Source organism: Hydractinia symbiolongicarpus, chromosome 6 (genome assembly GCF_029227915.1).
Source record: "Hydractinia symbiolongicarpus strain clone_291-10 chromosome 6, HSymV2.1, whole genome shotgun sequence".
NCBI classification, from domain to species: Eukaryota; Metazoa; Cnidaria; class Hydrozoa; order Anthoathecata; family Hydractiniidae; genus Hydractinia; species Hydractinia symbiolongicarpus.
In genome coordinates this window covers 18,723,052-18,739,978 of record NC_079880.1, presented here as the reverse complement: position 1 = coordinate 18,739,978, position 16,927 = coordinate 18,723,052, and the positions used below count along the sequence as shown (strand labels likewise).

At 33.2% G+C, this 16,927-nt stretch overlaps 3 protein-coding genes across 5 annotated transcripts in view; 1 reads left to right on the top strand and 2 right to left on the bottom strand.

The window, feature by feature from the left end:
* The window catches only part of LOC130647336 (replication factor C subunit 1-like), a 36,468-nt gene extending 35,290 nt beyond the window's left edge, over positions 1-1,178 (top strand). The window contains exons 27-28 of the mRNA XM_057453148.1: positions 203-343; positions 696-1,178. Coding sequence (XP_057309131.1) covers positions 203-343; positions 696-986 — 432 coding nt within the window. The 3' untranslated portion in view covers positions 987-1,178. The remainder of the gene's footprint in view (positions 1-202; positions 344-695) is intronic.
* The window catches only part of LOC130647338 (dual specificity tyrosine-phosphorylation-regulated kinase 4-like), a 76,491-nt gene extending 68,256 nt beyond the window's left edge, over positions 1-8,235 (bottom strand). Inside the window, exon 1 of the mRNA XM_057453152.1 lies at positions 8,226-8,235. The gene's annotated coding sequence lies outside the window, so the exon portion shown is untranslated. The remainder of the gene's footprint in view (positions 1-8,225) is intronic.
* LOC130647337 (cytospin-A-like) lies at positions 2,673-16,927 on the bottom strand. 3 transcript variants are annotated; one of them, XM_057453149.1, is made up of 12 exons: positions 16,859-16,927; positions 14,754-15,293; positions 10,831-10,909; positions 10,429-10,745; positions 9,345-9,626; positions 8,741-8,872; positions 8,299-8,424; positions 8,131-8,217; positions 7,657-7,901; positions 7,019-7,232; positions 5,751-5,931; positions 2,673-5,523 (listed from the first exon to the last, which is right to left on the bottom strand). In XM_057453149.1, the coding sequence occupies exons 1-12, from the start codon at positions 16,910-16,912 to the stop codon at positions 5,321-5,323; spliced, it is 2,460 nt and encodes an 819-aa protein (XP_057309132.1). In that variant the 5' UTR covers positions 16,913-16,927; the 3' UTR covers positions 2,673-5,320. The 3 variants fall into 3 exon arrangements, with proteins under 3 accessions (XP_057309132.1, XP_057309133.1, XP_057309134.1); XM_057453150.1 differs by lacking the exon at positions 16,859-16,927 and adding an exon at positions 15,668-15,685; XM_057453151.1 differs by having other exon boundaries at positions 5,380-5,573.

Sequence of the window (16,927 nt, the reverse complement as noted above, 5' to 3'; positions counted from 1 at the left end):
TCGCTTCCTTTTTTGCGGCGATTTTTGGTTAATTTAGGAATGAGCGTGCACCGTTTGTTTCAGCGCGTGGCATTTTCTCTGGTTACGAAAAGCAATGAACAGAAATAAACCCTGGTTCAAGTAATTTCATCCTGCAAAAATTAAGTGCTTGACCAAACCGCATTTTATCGCTCTACTATTTCATATTTTCTCTGGTACTTAGGATGCTGACGCCAATGCGGCAGCTAAGGAAGTCATTGATCTTATGGATCAGTATAATTTAACAAGAGAAGACTGGGATTCCGTTATGGAAATCGGAAAATGGGGTAAGGAATCGGATGATACGGCAAAGATTCCAACCAAGGTAAGATTGAGTTCATTCCTTTTATTATTTTAGTTTGTTTCTCTGAAATATGGTTTACGACAACGAGTATATAGAAGTTTGTTATATCAACAGTTTCTTAGATATTGTGTTTTTATATGTCCATTTTTTAACAAATTGTCTTTGCCATCTGCAAAAATTAATTTCCAGGAAAAAGTCATTATTCAAACTATTTTAGGCAAAATTAGGAATTATGGGACTACTCATGCGCATAAATTTCTTACACAACTAATTTGTTCCTTTGGTATTGAAGATGAAATTTTGGATATTTTTTTCCACTGACTCTCACGACTTTTTAAATGTTCGTTGACAACAAATGTATTTTTTTGGTTAGGTAAAATCAGCGTTTACACGTTTGTATAACAAAGACGTTCACAAGACACCTTACGCTGTGCACCAAGCTGCCAAAAAAACTAAAATTGCTTCAACTGACGGTGTTCTACTTGGAGAAGACGACGACCAAGCAGATGTTGACGATGAAGAAGATAATGGTGATGATGATGACATCAGCAAAGACGCCATGATTAAAATGAAGAAAGAACCGGTTGCCGGTTTTTCGGCGAAGGGGAAGGGCAAAAAGCAAGCCGGTAAAAGTAAACCAACGAAAGGGAAAAGTAAGAAGTGATAGTTGATATCGTGTTGTGAATTTAAACGGAACAAGGTTTGGTAACTGGCCTTTAATCGCAAGAGTTGGGATTATCTGTATCAAGAAAGAGAAGAACTAAATTGCTCTAGATACCTATGAGAGAATCCTGAAAACATAAAAAATAGAATCGTCTGTATATTTTCTTGCAGTTAGAATAAATTTATATGAAAATGTAGTTTTGGTTCACCCAGAAGTATTTCAATGTTTGGAAAGGAATGACTTTCAATTTTTTAAGAATTTTAATTTAGTGCATTTTGTATGGATTTATTTTTTTCTAATCAGCAATTTTTAGGAAATAAACGAGGATTAATTCTTGCGAAAAGAAAAAATACAGCAAAAGTAGTATGGCCCAATAGCAGTATGGCTGAGTATATCTTTGAAAGTAATTGGAATATACCGCGCACATATTAAAAATCCGGCAAACGCGTTTTGTGCAATGATCAGACCAGCGCATTTTGCTCGTTGGTTTAATTTTTTTTTTTCGAAAGTATTATGACAAAGAAATATTTCAGCAAGACTCATTCTGGATGAAAACATGACCAAGATAAGATAAAAATTCTAGATATATCTATATGTTTGAGTCTGTAAATTACATACATGCCGGAAAAATAGCCATTTTTGTTTTTCGATCAGCTCGAAAACATCAGCTCGACTTTCGTGTAAGTCACTAAAGTCGAAAACTAACAGTCGTTCCGTAGCCCATTTAACGAAAGTTGACTTTTAATAATTGCTTTGGTCAAAAAAGCGAGTCACATGATTATAAATATATACAAGAAAGGAAAAGATTCTTTTTAAACTACCTCGCACTTCCCTGTCTTCGCTGCATGCAAAGTTACCAAAACAAAGCTCTATATATTTTCCATTATCCCCTTTCTACCCCCGTGCGGAAGTTTAGGTATGAAAAATAATTCAATCTATTAGAAACGAGGTAAACACAAATTTTTGTTTTAAATAAGTGTATAAGAGGCGAGTCACTTTGTACTGGTACTTTTTAACATATGTTTGTGCATCGAACAAGCAGTTTTACTTGGCTAGGAAAAAATGGTCAGGAAAATTTATTACTTTCGTAACTTTTGTTACGGTGAGGAACATATGGCGCGCTGATGATGATATTACCAAACACGATAAAATGTATAAGGCCATTTTAAAAATACATATATGACCATTTTTAAAAACAACCTTGCCTCCAGGGCTCTTTAGGTGTTTGTTATATACTAACAGACGTCTCTTTAACTCTTTGAAAAAAATATTTTCCGTGAAAAAGATTACATTATTATCTCTTACGCCAAAGTATTCAAGTTTTGTGACAAAAATTTCATGCTCTACTGTGTCAAAGCTTTTAGAAAGGTCAATAAATACTCAGAGAGTGAAAAATTTCTATTTAATGCATCAGTAACATCGTTGACTAAATTAAGTAAAGCGTGAACGATGGGTGGTTCTTTAAAAGCCAAATTGTTTTGTTGCAAAGCATTTATAGCCAGACAGATATGTATAGACTTTGTTATCCATAATTTAGCAATGTTGAGAAACAAGAAAGTACAGATAAGGAAGGACTGTAGTTTGTAACTTTGGCATTATCAGCATTGAAAAAATTAAAAATTGCACAAATATTAATTTTTCTGTGTTGGCGCCTGAAGAACACCCTGCGAGCACAAAACAGACGTGTTACAAACTTTTATTTTTATTCACGCTTTTTAAGATATACAGAGCATAAACTACGTCATTTTACAGAACTAGAAATAGAATAATCATCATAATTAAGGCATAATGCTAGTGTACAGTCCTGAATAGTTCTTTAAAAAAAATAATATAAATTGACATGATTTTTGTAAGGTTTAGTTGCTAACTTGAACACTACGATTTCTTCACGGAGCAAGATTGAAATGATAATTTACAGAATAGATTAAGGCAAAGCAAAAAAGAGCAATACTTTTGTAAAAAACCAAGAACAGTTCGTCTTACGACTTGGGAATGACACTTAGAATTATGATGTCACAATGTTTAGCGGAAGAAAACAAAGCAAAGAAGGAATTTAAAAAAAAAAAAAAAACGTTTCATGTCGCCTTTATGAGAACGTGTCGATGGGATATAAACATTAAAGGAACATTACGCTTATGAAAATTTTTGTTTTACATATAAAAACTACGCTAAATAATTGGCTAAAGATATTTTAACTATATATATTACTTTTAAACTATGCAAATAATTTCTGCGCCAAAAAACAAACGGATAGAAAAACAAATTATCCATACGTAATGCAGCAATAATATCTTCAGATTTTTTGGAGGGAAACCAATCAAAATTTATACCTTAACTGATAACAGAAAATGAAGTGACCTCGCATCCATCGCGTGATACACACTATAATTGGACGCATCAATCGCGTTATACACATAATTAGACGCATCCATCGCGTGATACACATTATAATTAGACGTACACATCGCATGTTACACACAATGAGTGGTTTTATATCGTCTATATTAAAATTGAAAAAATATACGAAACATGATCATAAATAAGATACCAATTTTACCCAAAAACAAAGTCAGTGTTTCTTTTGGAGAAACTGGTTTACACAGCAAAAGACATTAAAAAACGATTGAACAAATAAGAAATTCTCTGCGGCAGACCAACAAAATAGCCAATTACATCATTATTCTCTAGGTGGTAAATCTCGATCAAATAGCAATCCAGGGTAGGCTCAAAAAAGAAAAAGAAAAATGTCTTGTGCCCGCGAGTTTCTTATGATTTCAGCAAGTTGGAAAGATATCATTTGAGGTGTAGGAAATTTCGACTTTCGCGTGTACACACCAGTTCTTCAAAAATACGTAAATAACTCTAATGATTATAATTTTGCCACCACAGGGCGTAAATAAAACTTTGCTTATACAAAAGAACAATGTTTACACACCATATATATGATTTACTTTAAATATAACTTTTATGAGAAAAAATTTTCTTAAAACAACAAAGAACAAATTCGAACGTAGGGAAACAAAAACATTTTGAGCAGACGAGTAACATACCAGCATGCCAGCATAATGAAACGTTACTTTGTCTTTATTAAATGTAAAATTCCTAATGATTCTACAGTGGGTAAATTTGTATGGTCGATACTGACATTAAATTCTACGGGAGAAAGTATATGGTACTTGGGTACATCGAGATTATGACTAATAAACTCCACGCGGGCACGTGCATTTTTTATAATCGAGACTACAGTGATTTACATAAAGAATTCTTCCGCAACAGATAAAAAAAGGAGTTTCTCTTGTTATTTGGAAATTAGCCTCGAGGCTAAAATAAGCCTTGCCTCAGTAACCCAGCTTTACTTTAAAAAAAATATAAAAAAGGTTTAGCGATAAGAATTACACGCCACTTTGTTCCTAGGCCATATTTTCACGGTCACACGGTCTTATTTTATTATGTAGCCTAGTAACAAAATTATTTTTCTTTTATATACAATGTAAATAAACTAAATAATTCTAGATAGTCAAAAATTAAACAATTATTCTCTCTAACAGAAAAAAACTATAATTCTCTTGTACGCATAAATTCCCTTCATAAAAATATAAATAAATTTAAATAAACGTTTGCCGAAAAATCATTTTTATCTCAACCAGAAAAAAAGGAATACAAACGAAAGGTTCACAAAATTATAATTTGGAGATTAAAATACGAATAACATAAAAAGGATTAAAAAAATCAACTGTAAGAATTGTTTCTATATTAACCTGGCAGTTGAATTGATCGTGCAAGCTAAGTGCAGGACGGTATGTGCACGCAAAAAATATCATTTTTCACTGTATTGAAGAAATTGATCTCAACTAATCATGAGACAAAAACTAAATTTTATATATTACACATTCTTTTTTTATTTATTTATTTATTTATTTATTATAAACTGCTTGTTAAAAAAATAAGGCATGCTAGATTAAAAATATACCATTAAATATATACCAATCTATGGCTGGTTTCTGTGTGGTCTAGCTTTGAACATCTTTTTTGTACATTAGCAAGACCATACAGAAACCAGGCGAACTATTCTTAACTCAAAAAAAATATCATTTCAACTTGAAATCGACACATGGCAAAACAGCCACAACAATGAAAACAGTGCGGGAGGTCTACTTCAGTGAAAACAAAGCAAATAATTAAGCTACCATCTTGAATGTCTCGTTCATTTCAACTTTCACTGGTTTCAAGACAACAACAAAATATACGCTATGCGCAAAAATATAACGCGTGTGGCAATCACAAGAAAAAAAGCAGCCAAACTGGAATTGCGTTCTCAAAAGCCACCTACCGTCCTAGTTAAAACATTTTTCTGCGTGCTCACGAAACGATTCTGTATCCTGGAACTTCAGGTTACACTTGCCACACTGAAAACCGACAATGTTGTCGTTGCTTTCTCCTTTCTCAGCAAGGTTGTAGTCGGTAGTCACAGAAGGCGATGACTGGCCCTCAGTCGCTGTGTGCTGATCGTCACCAGCAGTAGACCATGCGTCGCCACCTAAGGAAAATATCGCATCGCTGTTTAGACTACATCTACATCTGGCCAACCTAATACCCAAATGAGAACTTTATCAGCGATCATTTTAACTTGACTAAGAAACACGTTTGCTTGTGGCAAAAGTTTATGTTCCTTAAAATGACCTCTTGCATAAGCGACCTAAAGTTCAAAATGCTACACTTCACACAAAACATCTAATTAAATTTGCAAAGTTTAAATTCATTTACCTGGTAAAACTTTCATCGAATCATTAGAGTGCGGGCTGAATCCCGGTGGAGAGTCAGAAAACTGCCAACTTGTGGGACTCGCTTGTCCAGTTTGACGAGCAGCATTGTTACTGTTGCTGAAGGTAGTAGGAGAGGCAGGTGCTTGTTGTGACCAAATGGTGTTATTGTAGTTGAGACCAGGCTACAAGGAAAAACAACACTGCGGTGATTTTGATTACATTAAAACCTCCCTAAAACAGACACCTTGCAGACCTAAAAAAGAACCAATCATAGGGGTAGGCGTTCACTATGTAGGCGTTTTTCTAAAAAAGTTGTTAGCCCGTGGAAAATCCACGGGTTCGCCCGTCCTTTTAATACCGCATCGCGTGTTTCTCGCTATTGCGCAGCTAAGCTACTTATGCGTGACAGACAGACGGACGGACAGACGTATACGGGTATTATAATATAGATGACTTCTATTTTTTCAACGCCTGCTCTGGGAATGTTCGGGCTTATTGAAATCGGCGAAAAAGTGCGTCAATCAGAAGCTGAAGAAATTATGCTGTAAATATGCTTTATATTTCTTTCATTTAAAAGGTAAAACAGAGTATAAAAACACTTTCTAAACTTTTACTTGTGTTAGAGAATATTCAGAACTTCGCTTTCTTAATCCAAAAGTTCATTGTTTTGATTGAGTGAAAAATCTAGCAACCTGTTTATCATATATTGGGCGTGGCTGTTATTAAAAGTTATGTAACTTGGAACTCTAAAATGACTACAACTATGGAGGGTTGTCCGCTATAAAAAGTCTACAATATGAATTTTATCAGATTATAACCGCGTCATTCCATCCGTTCTTGAATAAAGTGTCCGTTGTTGAGAAGTGTCCACTATAAAGAACGTTAGCTATAAGACTATATATAATACAGCGTATTTTCATTTCAATATAAATAAGCGAATGGTGTTCAGTACACTATGCTGTCTTTAATAAAACATTAAATAGGGAATGGTCTGAGTTTAAGCTACAGTTAATATGCACGCGAGTGTCGCTAAAACCAATACACGCAAACATCGATGTTTCGTAAAAACATTTTCGAACTTATCCTATCTGACAAATTACTTTCTCTTTTCACTGTTTCGTAGTGAAATATAAAACACACCCTACTTAAAATAAACTTGCCAGAAAGTTAATATGAACGGGTACACCTCATAACGTGCTGAACTACACCTCAAGTTAGTTGCACGTGAATAAATACGCGCGAAAGTAACTTTGAAAACATTTTCAATACCTGGCCGAGTTGAGGTTGTTGTGGTACATTGTTTGGGCTGGGTGGAAGCATCCATGGATCTCCATTTGGTCCTAATAAAGGAGACCGTGGTGCGCGGTTGTTATTCAAGTTCCCGCTCAACGTGTTTCTTTGTGATAGAGCTGGAGGTTGCGACAGCTGCTGTGGTATACCATTACGTTGGGGCCATGGATCAAATTGACCACCGTTGTTAAATCTGAAATTGAAGATTGCTGAATAAATCAACCAAAAACAGAAAAAGATTATAAGCAACAGTTTTTATAAGCAACTTAAGCAATTTAATCTCAGTTTTGATGGTAAAATTTCGCAGTTGTTTAGTTGTAGTATTAAGAGTAATATTTATAAAGATTCTAAATTTTTAATTCACACCTGTAATTTATCATTTAGTAGAAAAAAAAAATGAATTCTTAAAAGAAATTTTTAAAAGTAACTCATTTGTAGGTTGCTTATTGTATTATCCGAAGTTTTTGCACTTTTCATCATTTTATGGATTTTTTTTCCATAAAGGAAAAATAAACAAAATTGCAGACCAACTTCAAAATTTCATTGATTTTCTAGTTTTTACAGGTACGAGCCATGCTACAACATCTATACAATATCTTCATACAAAAGTTACCTACCCAAGAGGACTGCGCACAGCCGCTCCTCTGCTATTTGGAAAATTAGCAGGAAAACCATTCAAACTTCGATTTTGGTTTAGGTTGAGATCACCAAGAGGTGGAGCTTGTCTTGTCATACCAACCTGATTTAAAGAAGCTCCGTTCATGACAGGATTCTTCATCGGATTAGTCATGTTTGAGCTCCCTCTTAATTTCGGGTTGTAGTATGCAGGGCTCGATAATTGTCTTGCAAACTTGCCACTTGCCTAAAAGAAGCATTACTAGTAAATGCCAAAAGTTGGTATACAGATTTCACACTTGATCAAATATTCAATTAGTTTAAAATTTTTGCATACTACAACTTAATAAATTACTATCCTAAAAGCCTTCCTGAATATCCAGCCTACTAAAGATCAAAGTCATTTAACTATTTTTACGACATCTCATTTGCTTTTTTAATGCACGAAAATATAATATATCTATGAAACTACACACCTGTTGTTGCATGATAAATTCTTGATGACTTTGGTATCTTCGGTCTCCTGTGTTTAATCTCATGATATGCTCCTGATATTTATACACCTAGAAATTAAACTCAGAAATTAAAACCTGATTATCTAACTCTTCAAACTAAAACATTTATTAAATTCAATATAAGTGCACCTGCTCCTGAAGCGATTGATTTCGACTTTGAAGAATTTCCAAATCCCTGCGGAGTTTTTCGCGTTGTGCTTGAGCTCGTTCCCTGTCTTTGCGTTCACTAAGAACATCATCTTTAAACATCTCAGTCTAGAAAAAGAAACTCGTGTTTTTAGATTTATTTTTGTATAAGTACGCAAACAACAATGTAATTGTGAAAAAAAAGATATATAGACTATAACAACTTGAAGGAAGACAGTTTGCAAAGAAAAGCGAAATATTCAGATTTTTATGCTAAAAATCATTTTTTTATTAGGATTGCCATATGCCAGCCACCCAAAATAAATAAATAAAAATTTGTGTCCAGCTAAAATGTATATATAACTTAACAGCAATCTATAACAATAAATAACAACAACAAAAGGGAAGATTCATCAGAAAGAAAAAATAGAATAAAAGAACTTGCTTGTTGTTGAAGCATGATAAGTTGTTCATGATTGGGTAAACCATGTTCTTGTATCATTTTTTTCAACTTTCGAAACTGATCACACTCTTGCTCTAGTTCATTCTGAATGCGACACAACTCTTCATTTTTTGTCTAGTAGCAAATATGATGTTGTATTTACAGTCACACAAATGTCTTAATCAGGTATATAAGTTGTTTAATACCATATAAAAATTTGGGTACAAAGCATAGTTAAGATTTTGATAGGCAATTTTTTTGTTTAATTAGGAGATTTGTTGTCTGACAAGAAATGTAACAAAAGTTGGAAAATAGTTAATATAATGTATTTTTTGATTGGTTCAACTCATTAAATTATTCAGTTGGCATCTGATGCTAATGTTAAAACGTTGAAATGACCAATAATATTTTTTGTTACGAATAGTTCACCTGGTTTCTGTATGGTCTTTCAAACGCATGAAAAAAATTTGTTCAAAGCTGGACCACACAGAAACCAGCCATATGATAGTATTATTTAATGGTATACTTTTTATTACCAATTCTGAGCAATGAAATTGTAAGCTTATTGAGAAAAGGGAAGTAATTTTTTTGTAAAATCAAAGCATACCTGGTATGACTTGCACGTTTCTGATAATTTCTCAACTTTATGTTTCAACTTATTCTGCTCAACCAACAAAAGGTATCTATCTTGTCGCTCTCTTTCCATCGCTTCCCTAGCTGCAGTTATGTACTTTTCAATTTCAGCTCTCTTATTTTGCCTATTTGTTTCTTGCTCGTTCAGCAACTTTTTCAAATGGTCCAGCTCTTTCTCATTGTTCGAAACATCGAACTGAAGCATCTTGATTTTATGCTCACTCTCGTTTTTGTAATCTTCAAGCTCTTTAACCTTCTAGATACACAACAATATAGCATAAGATCACAACATGAGGAATAGTACAAAGGCCATAAAGAATAATGTAAAGTTTATAAATTTTAGTAATCTCTTATAATAATTGGCTAAGTCTGTAACGCCAAAATATTTTTTTTTTCCATGACGTAGCTGAAAAGTTATGTCTGATATGCTACCTTTATTGGCCACACAACGTAAATGCATGACACAATGTAAATGCATTAATGGGTTGTTGATGTCAGTTATTTTTACCTCGCAGATTACTAGGAACCTCCTGAAACCAAAGTAGTGCCAATTTCCTAAACCGAGTCAACCCATCTTTTTTGCTAGAGACAGGTAAACATCATCAAAAATCTTTAAACCACAGTATCCCTTTAACTGTTTGTAAAAACCAATACATGAAGCAACGGTTAAACAAATTGTTAACAAAAAATTTTTTGCGTTTTGACGGGTCATTGCTAACATCATTAACATTCAAATCATTGACCTTTTCCATTGTTCTTTTAGCAAAGTGGATTTTTTTCACAGGCTTATAGTGTTTTTAAAAGAATATGCTTCATAAGAGTATTAGGCTAGGATTTTAGGTTAAAAACAATAATTCAATTGTTTAGAACGTTAAAGAAAACAATGATCAGTTTTGCTATGATGACATCAATAGGAAAAGAAAATCTATATTACCATTTAAGAAAGACAATTCCAGTTGTTAGAGAAGAGTTTGAAATGAATTTATGTTCAGAGATAAAAGCACTTTACAACTTAGAGCAGTATTTAATTCCAAACTAATATGACCATTTTAACTCACATCTTCTTTTACATCTGCCAGGTTTGTTATCTGCTCTTTAAGTTCTTCGATTTCAGTTTCTTCATCCTTTTGTTTCATCTCTTTCATTTTCGCATCCAAGTTGGTCTTATAGTCCAATTTTTCAGTAAGAAATTTAACCTCTCTTGTTTGCTTCACTAATTCGAATTCATTGTCTTCCTTTGTCTTATGCATCTCATTTTTCAAGTCAGCAATAGTATCCTCCAAACTTTTCACTTTTGAGTCTTGGTCTTGCAGTTCACCTTCCAATCTGATTACTTTGAGGGCAAGTTGCACAGGCTCAGGAAGTCCAACAATATCTGTCAAAAATAATATAAGTAAAACAAACACCAAAAACAAAAAAACAAAAAAATAATGAGCTATATGAGTTTGAAAAAGGCTTACCGTCTGACTGAGCCACTAATTTTGTAAAGATAGATTTCATTTCAAGCAACTCCTCCTTTATTGTTTGACTTTCATTCACCTTAAAAAAAATGTCAACATGGAATTCAAGTCAGCTATCCTCCAAAAGGTTTTAATGTAAAGCATAGAATGTTACCTGCTGCTATAAATGATTTGCAAAATAATAAATAATTAGTCGTCAGCCCCCGGAAAAATCCACTGGTCATAAGATCACAATTGCTACTTTGTGGATAAATATTTTGGTGTCTCGGTAACACAACATTTTTTCGTGCAAGACAAAATACAGGTATTATTAATATACAGATTTAACGCATATTAAAATGAAAAATGTTTTAGGGATGAAATAATTACAGATCTCCTTGACTAGAAGGATTTCCATTAATATGTATCTAACAAATAAAACAAAGTAACAATGAATGATTGAAATTCAATAGGTTTTATAGCAATTATTTTAAAGCCATATTTCTTTCTCAATCATTCTGTAATCTCATTAAGAGTTTTATTTCACAAATTTTGTTATTTTCCAGGTCCCATTTGCAAATATTAGCTTAGCAGTCTTTTGCACACCCTTTTTTCTCAAAAGTTTAACAACAATCACAAATTTCTTTTGCCACTACTTCTAATTAATTGGTATCTTATACATGGACACAGTTACTATGAAGTGATACACAATGTAATTATACCTAGCATTGAAGCCAAGTAAGACAAGCTATTGTGAAATAACTCATTTGATTCTCACAAAATCGGAACATGCAGATTGTACAATCTGCCACTTGTACCTGACATTGATGACATCCAATTGTTTTTCACAGAAAAAGATAAGTGTTTGAACTTCTGACTAGCTTAAGCATGTTATTTCTAACAATGCTGACTTAAATACACATAAGTTACTTTCCTGCAATCACTGACTTAAGAGCACAAAATTTTGTAAAGTAGATCGAACTTTAAGATGCATACAACCACAACCACACACTAACATTTTGAATTTTTTTTGATTTTAACTTTTTTCATAATTTTTTTGCTGAATGATTTTCAATTTATGTCATTGATTGTTCTAAAATTAAATTGCTTTACTCTCACACAGTTGAATAAAGGGATCACAATGAGTCTTCTGAATTAAGATGACACAAAAGTACTGTTGTTATAAAAATCTTTATCCATAAAAGGCAATATTTTAATTAAAATAATTTTTTTAAAACTTGTGGTAAAACAAAAATAGCCAATAGAACCTAAAATGTATCACTGTATTGTCCTAACAAACTGCCTCAAAACTAAACTTTTAAAATGAGATCTAACGAAGCATTTTTATCGCCGTTTTTCGCTCTTAAACTTTTAAAACACGATCTAACGAATCTTTTCTATCGCCGACTTAAATCCTTGTTAAATTTTATTTGTTTTCGTTGATCTCTTGACGACTATAGCAATTAAATACAACAATGGGACACACGCAGTTCACATGAGCTAATTAAATTTCGCGAACAAGACATGAACTCTATTGTTTTCAACATGCAAAAATAGCTCATGTGTTTAACAATAGGCTAACAATAAGAACGAAAGTTCTGACGCTACCAAAAGCTCATGCCAAGATGATACTATCGCATACATGTAAAGTTACATTCGAGCGGTACTGTATTAAATATTATATATGCTAAATTGTGTTGTATTGGGAGGTAAGCTATATTAAAAGTGTTGACACTAATTTGAAACAAGTTTTATGAAGCTTTGATATCCAATATTTCGCAACCATCTGTAATAATGCAGGCCTATCAGTAAGAAAATAACACCTTAGCAATAAATCGTTCCCCCAAGGTTACAATAATTTAAACTTGGCGAGCAATCTGAATAAATTGAATAAGTTTATAAACACAAAGTTTATCACAAAGTCTTTTTATCTATTTTATTTTGTCTTTTTTTAAATATTTTGGTTCTTTTTTACTGTATAAATAATAAGAAAGAAAACATTGCTTTCCATGTGAGATGATGTGATAGCGCTCAGCCAGTAAAACGTTTTTTGGAATTGGGGGAGCAATTAATGGCTCAGCTAGTTTCTCATTTTTCAGAATTGGGAGAGCCTTTGCGTTAGAAAGAGCAATTGTTCTCCCCTATTGATAGGCCTGTCATACCAAAAACAGATTTATTTTACTTTGGAATTTACATAGTTTACTGTTTTGCAAAAATTACGAAATGCGATAGGAAGGTTAGAGCCATGTCAGGATAACTAATAATACTTTTTCTCAAATCCTGAACCATACTGGAATTAGTCCCCCAAAAATAAGACCTGTCGATTGCTAAATTAATGCATGGTGAGAATTCATGCCAGACATGCAGCTTTAACATGGAATGTGAATACTCCCAACAAAGCCTAAGAAATATGAAGTTATTTCAGCCCTCCTTTCGCTCAGAAAATACATCAAATTTTGATGATAGAATTTTGATACTGTTGCAACAAAATGAATTGTTTTAAACTGTTCAAAGGTAACATTCTTATAATTTAACATTAAACTTAAAATTATTATGCTCTTATTTATTTGCACATGATAAAAGTATGGAAACAAAAATAAGAAATTGCAAATTTTACATAATTAAATTTAATCACAAACAAATTATGTATATATATCACAATGTATATAATATACACTGGAATTTTAAAAACAATGCTCATTTAGAATTAAGCTATTAGGATACCTAACACAATTAGTCTAATTAAGCATTATAAAAAAATGAGATAGTATAATTGTTTCTTAATTTAGTAACAGATTAACAGGACAAAAAAATGGAACAAATCACAGCTGTTATGCAGACATATAATTTAACTATTGCAAAGAGACTTTGAATAAATTTTTACAGTTATTCCTCTTGCAGTAATAGTAAAACAACAAATCCATTCCTTAATAATTGAGAGATTTTTCTCTTTTTTTGGTTCAGACACTTCCTCCTTTAGGATAAATTTGTAATTATTTTTCCCAAAAGTGTTTGATAAATAATATTCTTGAAAGAAACAAAATAGATTACAACCTTTTTATTGGTTTATTGGTCAGGAAAAAATTACCGAACATGGAGTTCTGCAATCATGGAATATACACACCAAGATTGACTTAAGAAATCAGTAAATGAGGCCTTTGGTCAGTGCTTTACATTGGCCAACCATAGGTTTGATTTGGTTCCGTATAATACCCATTCATTTGCACATACCCTGTAATAACAGGATGCCATAATTGGGAATTGTATTCTAATTTTAGGTTTAACACAACAATCCATCTTCAATGATGAAAAGTTAATTCAGACTTTCTGAATTTTCAAAAGTGGGCATCCTAAAGTTATATATACTACTAGATTTAATTAAAAAGTAGATCTTTGTACTGATTATCCTTTCTAATCACAAATGTCAATATTATATAAATTAGGACATTTAGGACAAGTGTATCCACCACATAATGTTTTGATTATCCCATATATATTGCATCTCTGAATCCGCAATTATAACAACCTTTATATTACAGGCTGCACATGTCTGCCCTTGTGGAACAACTTTATTCGTACCATATAAGATAATTTCCATACCACATTTTTACCTGAAAATTTATTTCCTAGAAGAAATTATTTAAGAAAACTGTTCCAGTAAATTTTTATAATTCAAATATTGAACATTGAAAAGTAACTAAACCCTAAATGTTTCACTTCAAACCTGATGGATTTTTTTATCGCATACTACTAATGGACTATTTTTTAAACAAATGACGTCTGTTCAACAAATTACAGAAAATATTCATTGTTTTTCTGTTACACCAATTTGTTATTTTAAACAGCCAATTTTAAAGTGGAAATTTTTATGTTAGTGCATTTTATTTTTGAAACTTTGTGTAGTCACCCTTTACAAAAAAGTTAAAAAAGGATATATATCCTACCCTCCTGTCATCAAACAAAATGCCATTATGCTGCTGAGAAAGCAGCTCTGGGGTTTTTCTTTCATCAGGCATGGAAACTGGAGACTGCAGTAATGGCTGGCTTCTCATTCGCACTTTTTCTTGTATAGATGCATTACTTAAAAACATAGTTGGGTTTATCTGTGTTGGATTTGATAAAACACTGTTATATTTACTGGAAATGATTGCTTCATTAATTGTTGGGGAAAATCCATTCGAGCCCATCATCAGTTTTAAGGATTGACTACTGACAGGGCTTGGCATGCTGTTCGGTACATTTTGATTTTGATCAAACAATGGTGAGGATGAAGAGCTTCGATTTTGATAGTTACTCAGCATGATTTTATTATCGTCTTCCCACATTTTGTTCCGAATTTCTGTACCCATACTTAATCTACTAAAGTCAATAGTATCTCTTGTATGTCCCTGTGTATCACTGAAAGGCATGTCCCATTCAACTACCTCCAATGCTTCCCCTCCTCTGTTATATGTAGCTGCTGCCATCAAAAATGCGATTCTCTGCTACAAACAAAAAAGCTCTTACCAACATTGGACAAACATCTGTCTAAAACTTCAATTATAGTTTACGTATTACGATTTATTCAATATAGAAATATGCTTAGTAGAACGTATCTCATATAAAATATGTCGAGGAAATTTTGTTTGTTTAATCAGTTTGATTCGTTGATTTTGGTGAGCTCTTTTCTTTACAGGCCTTCCCATGCCATGATTGTTTTTCTTGTCAAGTAAAGCGAACCTGTCAGAAACTACTCAAAGTCGACGTTTCTAGACTTGTTATAAAAGAATAAAGAAATATTTCTCAAAATAAAAGAACGTGTAAATAAAAGTTTCAAAAAACAATGCTGGCTATTCGTGTGTAAACAAGGGCGACCTACCTAAATTTTACCGACCAATTCTGGAGTTTTGTTTTCATTAGGCTTGATTATTCAAAAGCTAATACAATGTTAGGTATGGATGTCAAATTGGTATCGAGGCTACGCTGAACAAACCTTGTTTTTCTTAAAAGTCACGTGTCACAAGAATTTGCACTCCTCCTCAAGGTTTAAAACGTGACTCTCTATGACACATATGGAGAGGATGTTTGTAATATATGCGTGCAGGCGCGCCAGTATGCATTCGTTTTCAGGCCGTATAAACAGCAAATACTTTTCAGCATAATTAAAATTTCGGATGTACATCAGAAATCCTATTAAAACGAGCGGTCTTTTCCTTCTTTTTCTTTGTCTCCGCCCGACTTTTTAACCGATTGCCGTGACGTCACGACTTTTAAAGTCCGACCTGACCCCGCGACCCAGCGCTACTCCAGCCGTGTGAGTATCTTGATATTCGTTAAATTGGGAAAAGAATGAAAACTGCGTTACAAATTTGATAACAAGTATTGTTAGAGACTGTTATTAGAAATTATTTTCGGTGTAGAACAGGCCTTACAGTAATAACCTCGGTATCACGTTGTCACGTGATTTTAAGTAAAAGAGCGGATTTTCAGAAAGTTCAACCCCCTTTCGATTAGCTTTCAAGTATTCAAGGTCACGCAATTGCATTAAAAATGGACGAAACTTCTAATAATAACATGGAAGAACCTGTTAAAAGCCAATCTGCCACACAAACGCTAAACGGAATAGAACAATTTGACCTAATCAGAAGCTACCTGGATAAAAAGTTTATCGAACAGCAAGAATTCGAAACAAACCTGCAACAACAGAGTACACCGAAAAACATGAAGGTTTCAGCTAAACCAGAATCGTCGAGACAATATAAGTTCAAAGGTAACCAAATCCAATTCGAATTTAACCAAAAATTAGTGGAAGATTTGGAAGATGTTATCGACCTTATCAAAGAAGGTTTTGTATCAAGAACAACAAAACGTTTAGCAGGAATAAAACTCGAAATCACGAAGCGAAACAAGCTAATAACATTGGCGGATAGATCACCAGCAGGATGGTCACTGTAGAAGAGTACTTATCTGATGAATTAGTAAGCAATTCAGATGACGAAAAACGGATAAAATCGGCTGAGTTAAAAGCACTGGCAAAAAAAAAGCAAAGGTAAAGCCAAAGTCCTTCTACCCCCCACGTTTCAGCCCTATGCACACGTCCTCGTCGCCACCTATGCCAAACCATTTCCAATCACAAAGA

Bases quoted from the DNA above. Each gene is read 5' to 3' on its own strand.
- LOC130647337 (XM_057453149.1), bottom strand. From the start codon at position 16,912: ATGGTTTGGCATAGGTGGCGACGAGGACGTGTGCATAGGGCTGAAACG. The intron at 8,873-9,344 runs GTATGCTTTGAT...ATTTGCTACTAG, and splicing joins AAACGTGCAAGTCATACCAG to ACAAAAAATGAAGAGTTGTG. The intron at 5,932-7,018 runs GTATTGAAAATG...TTTTCCTTGTAG, and splicing joins AACAACCTCAACTCGGCCAG to CCTGGTCTCAACTACAATAA.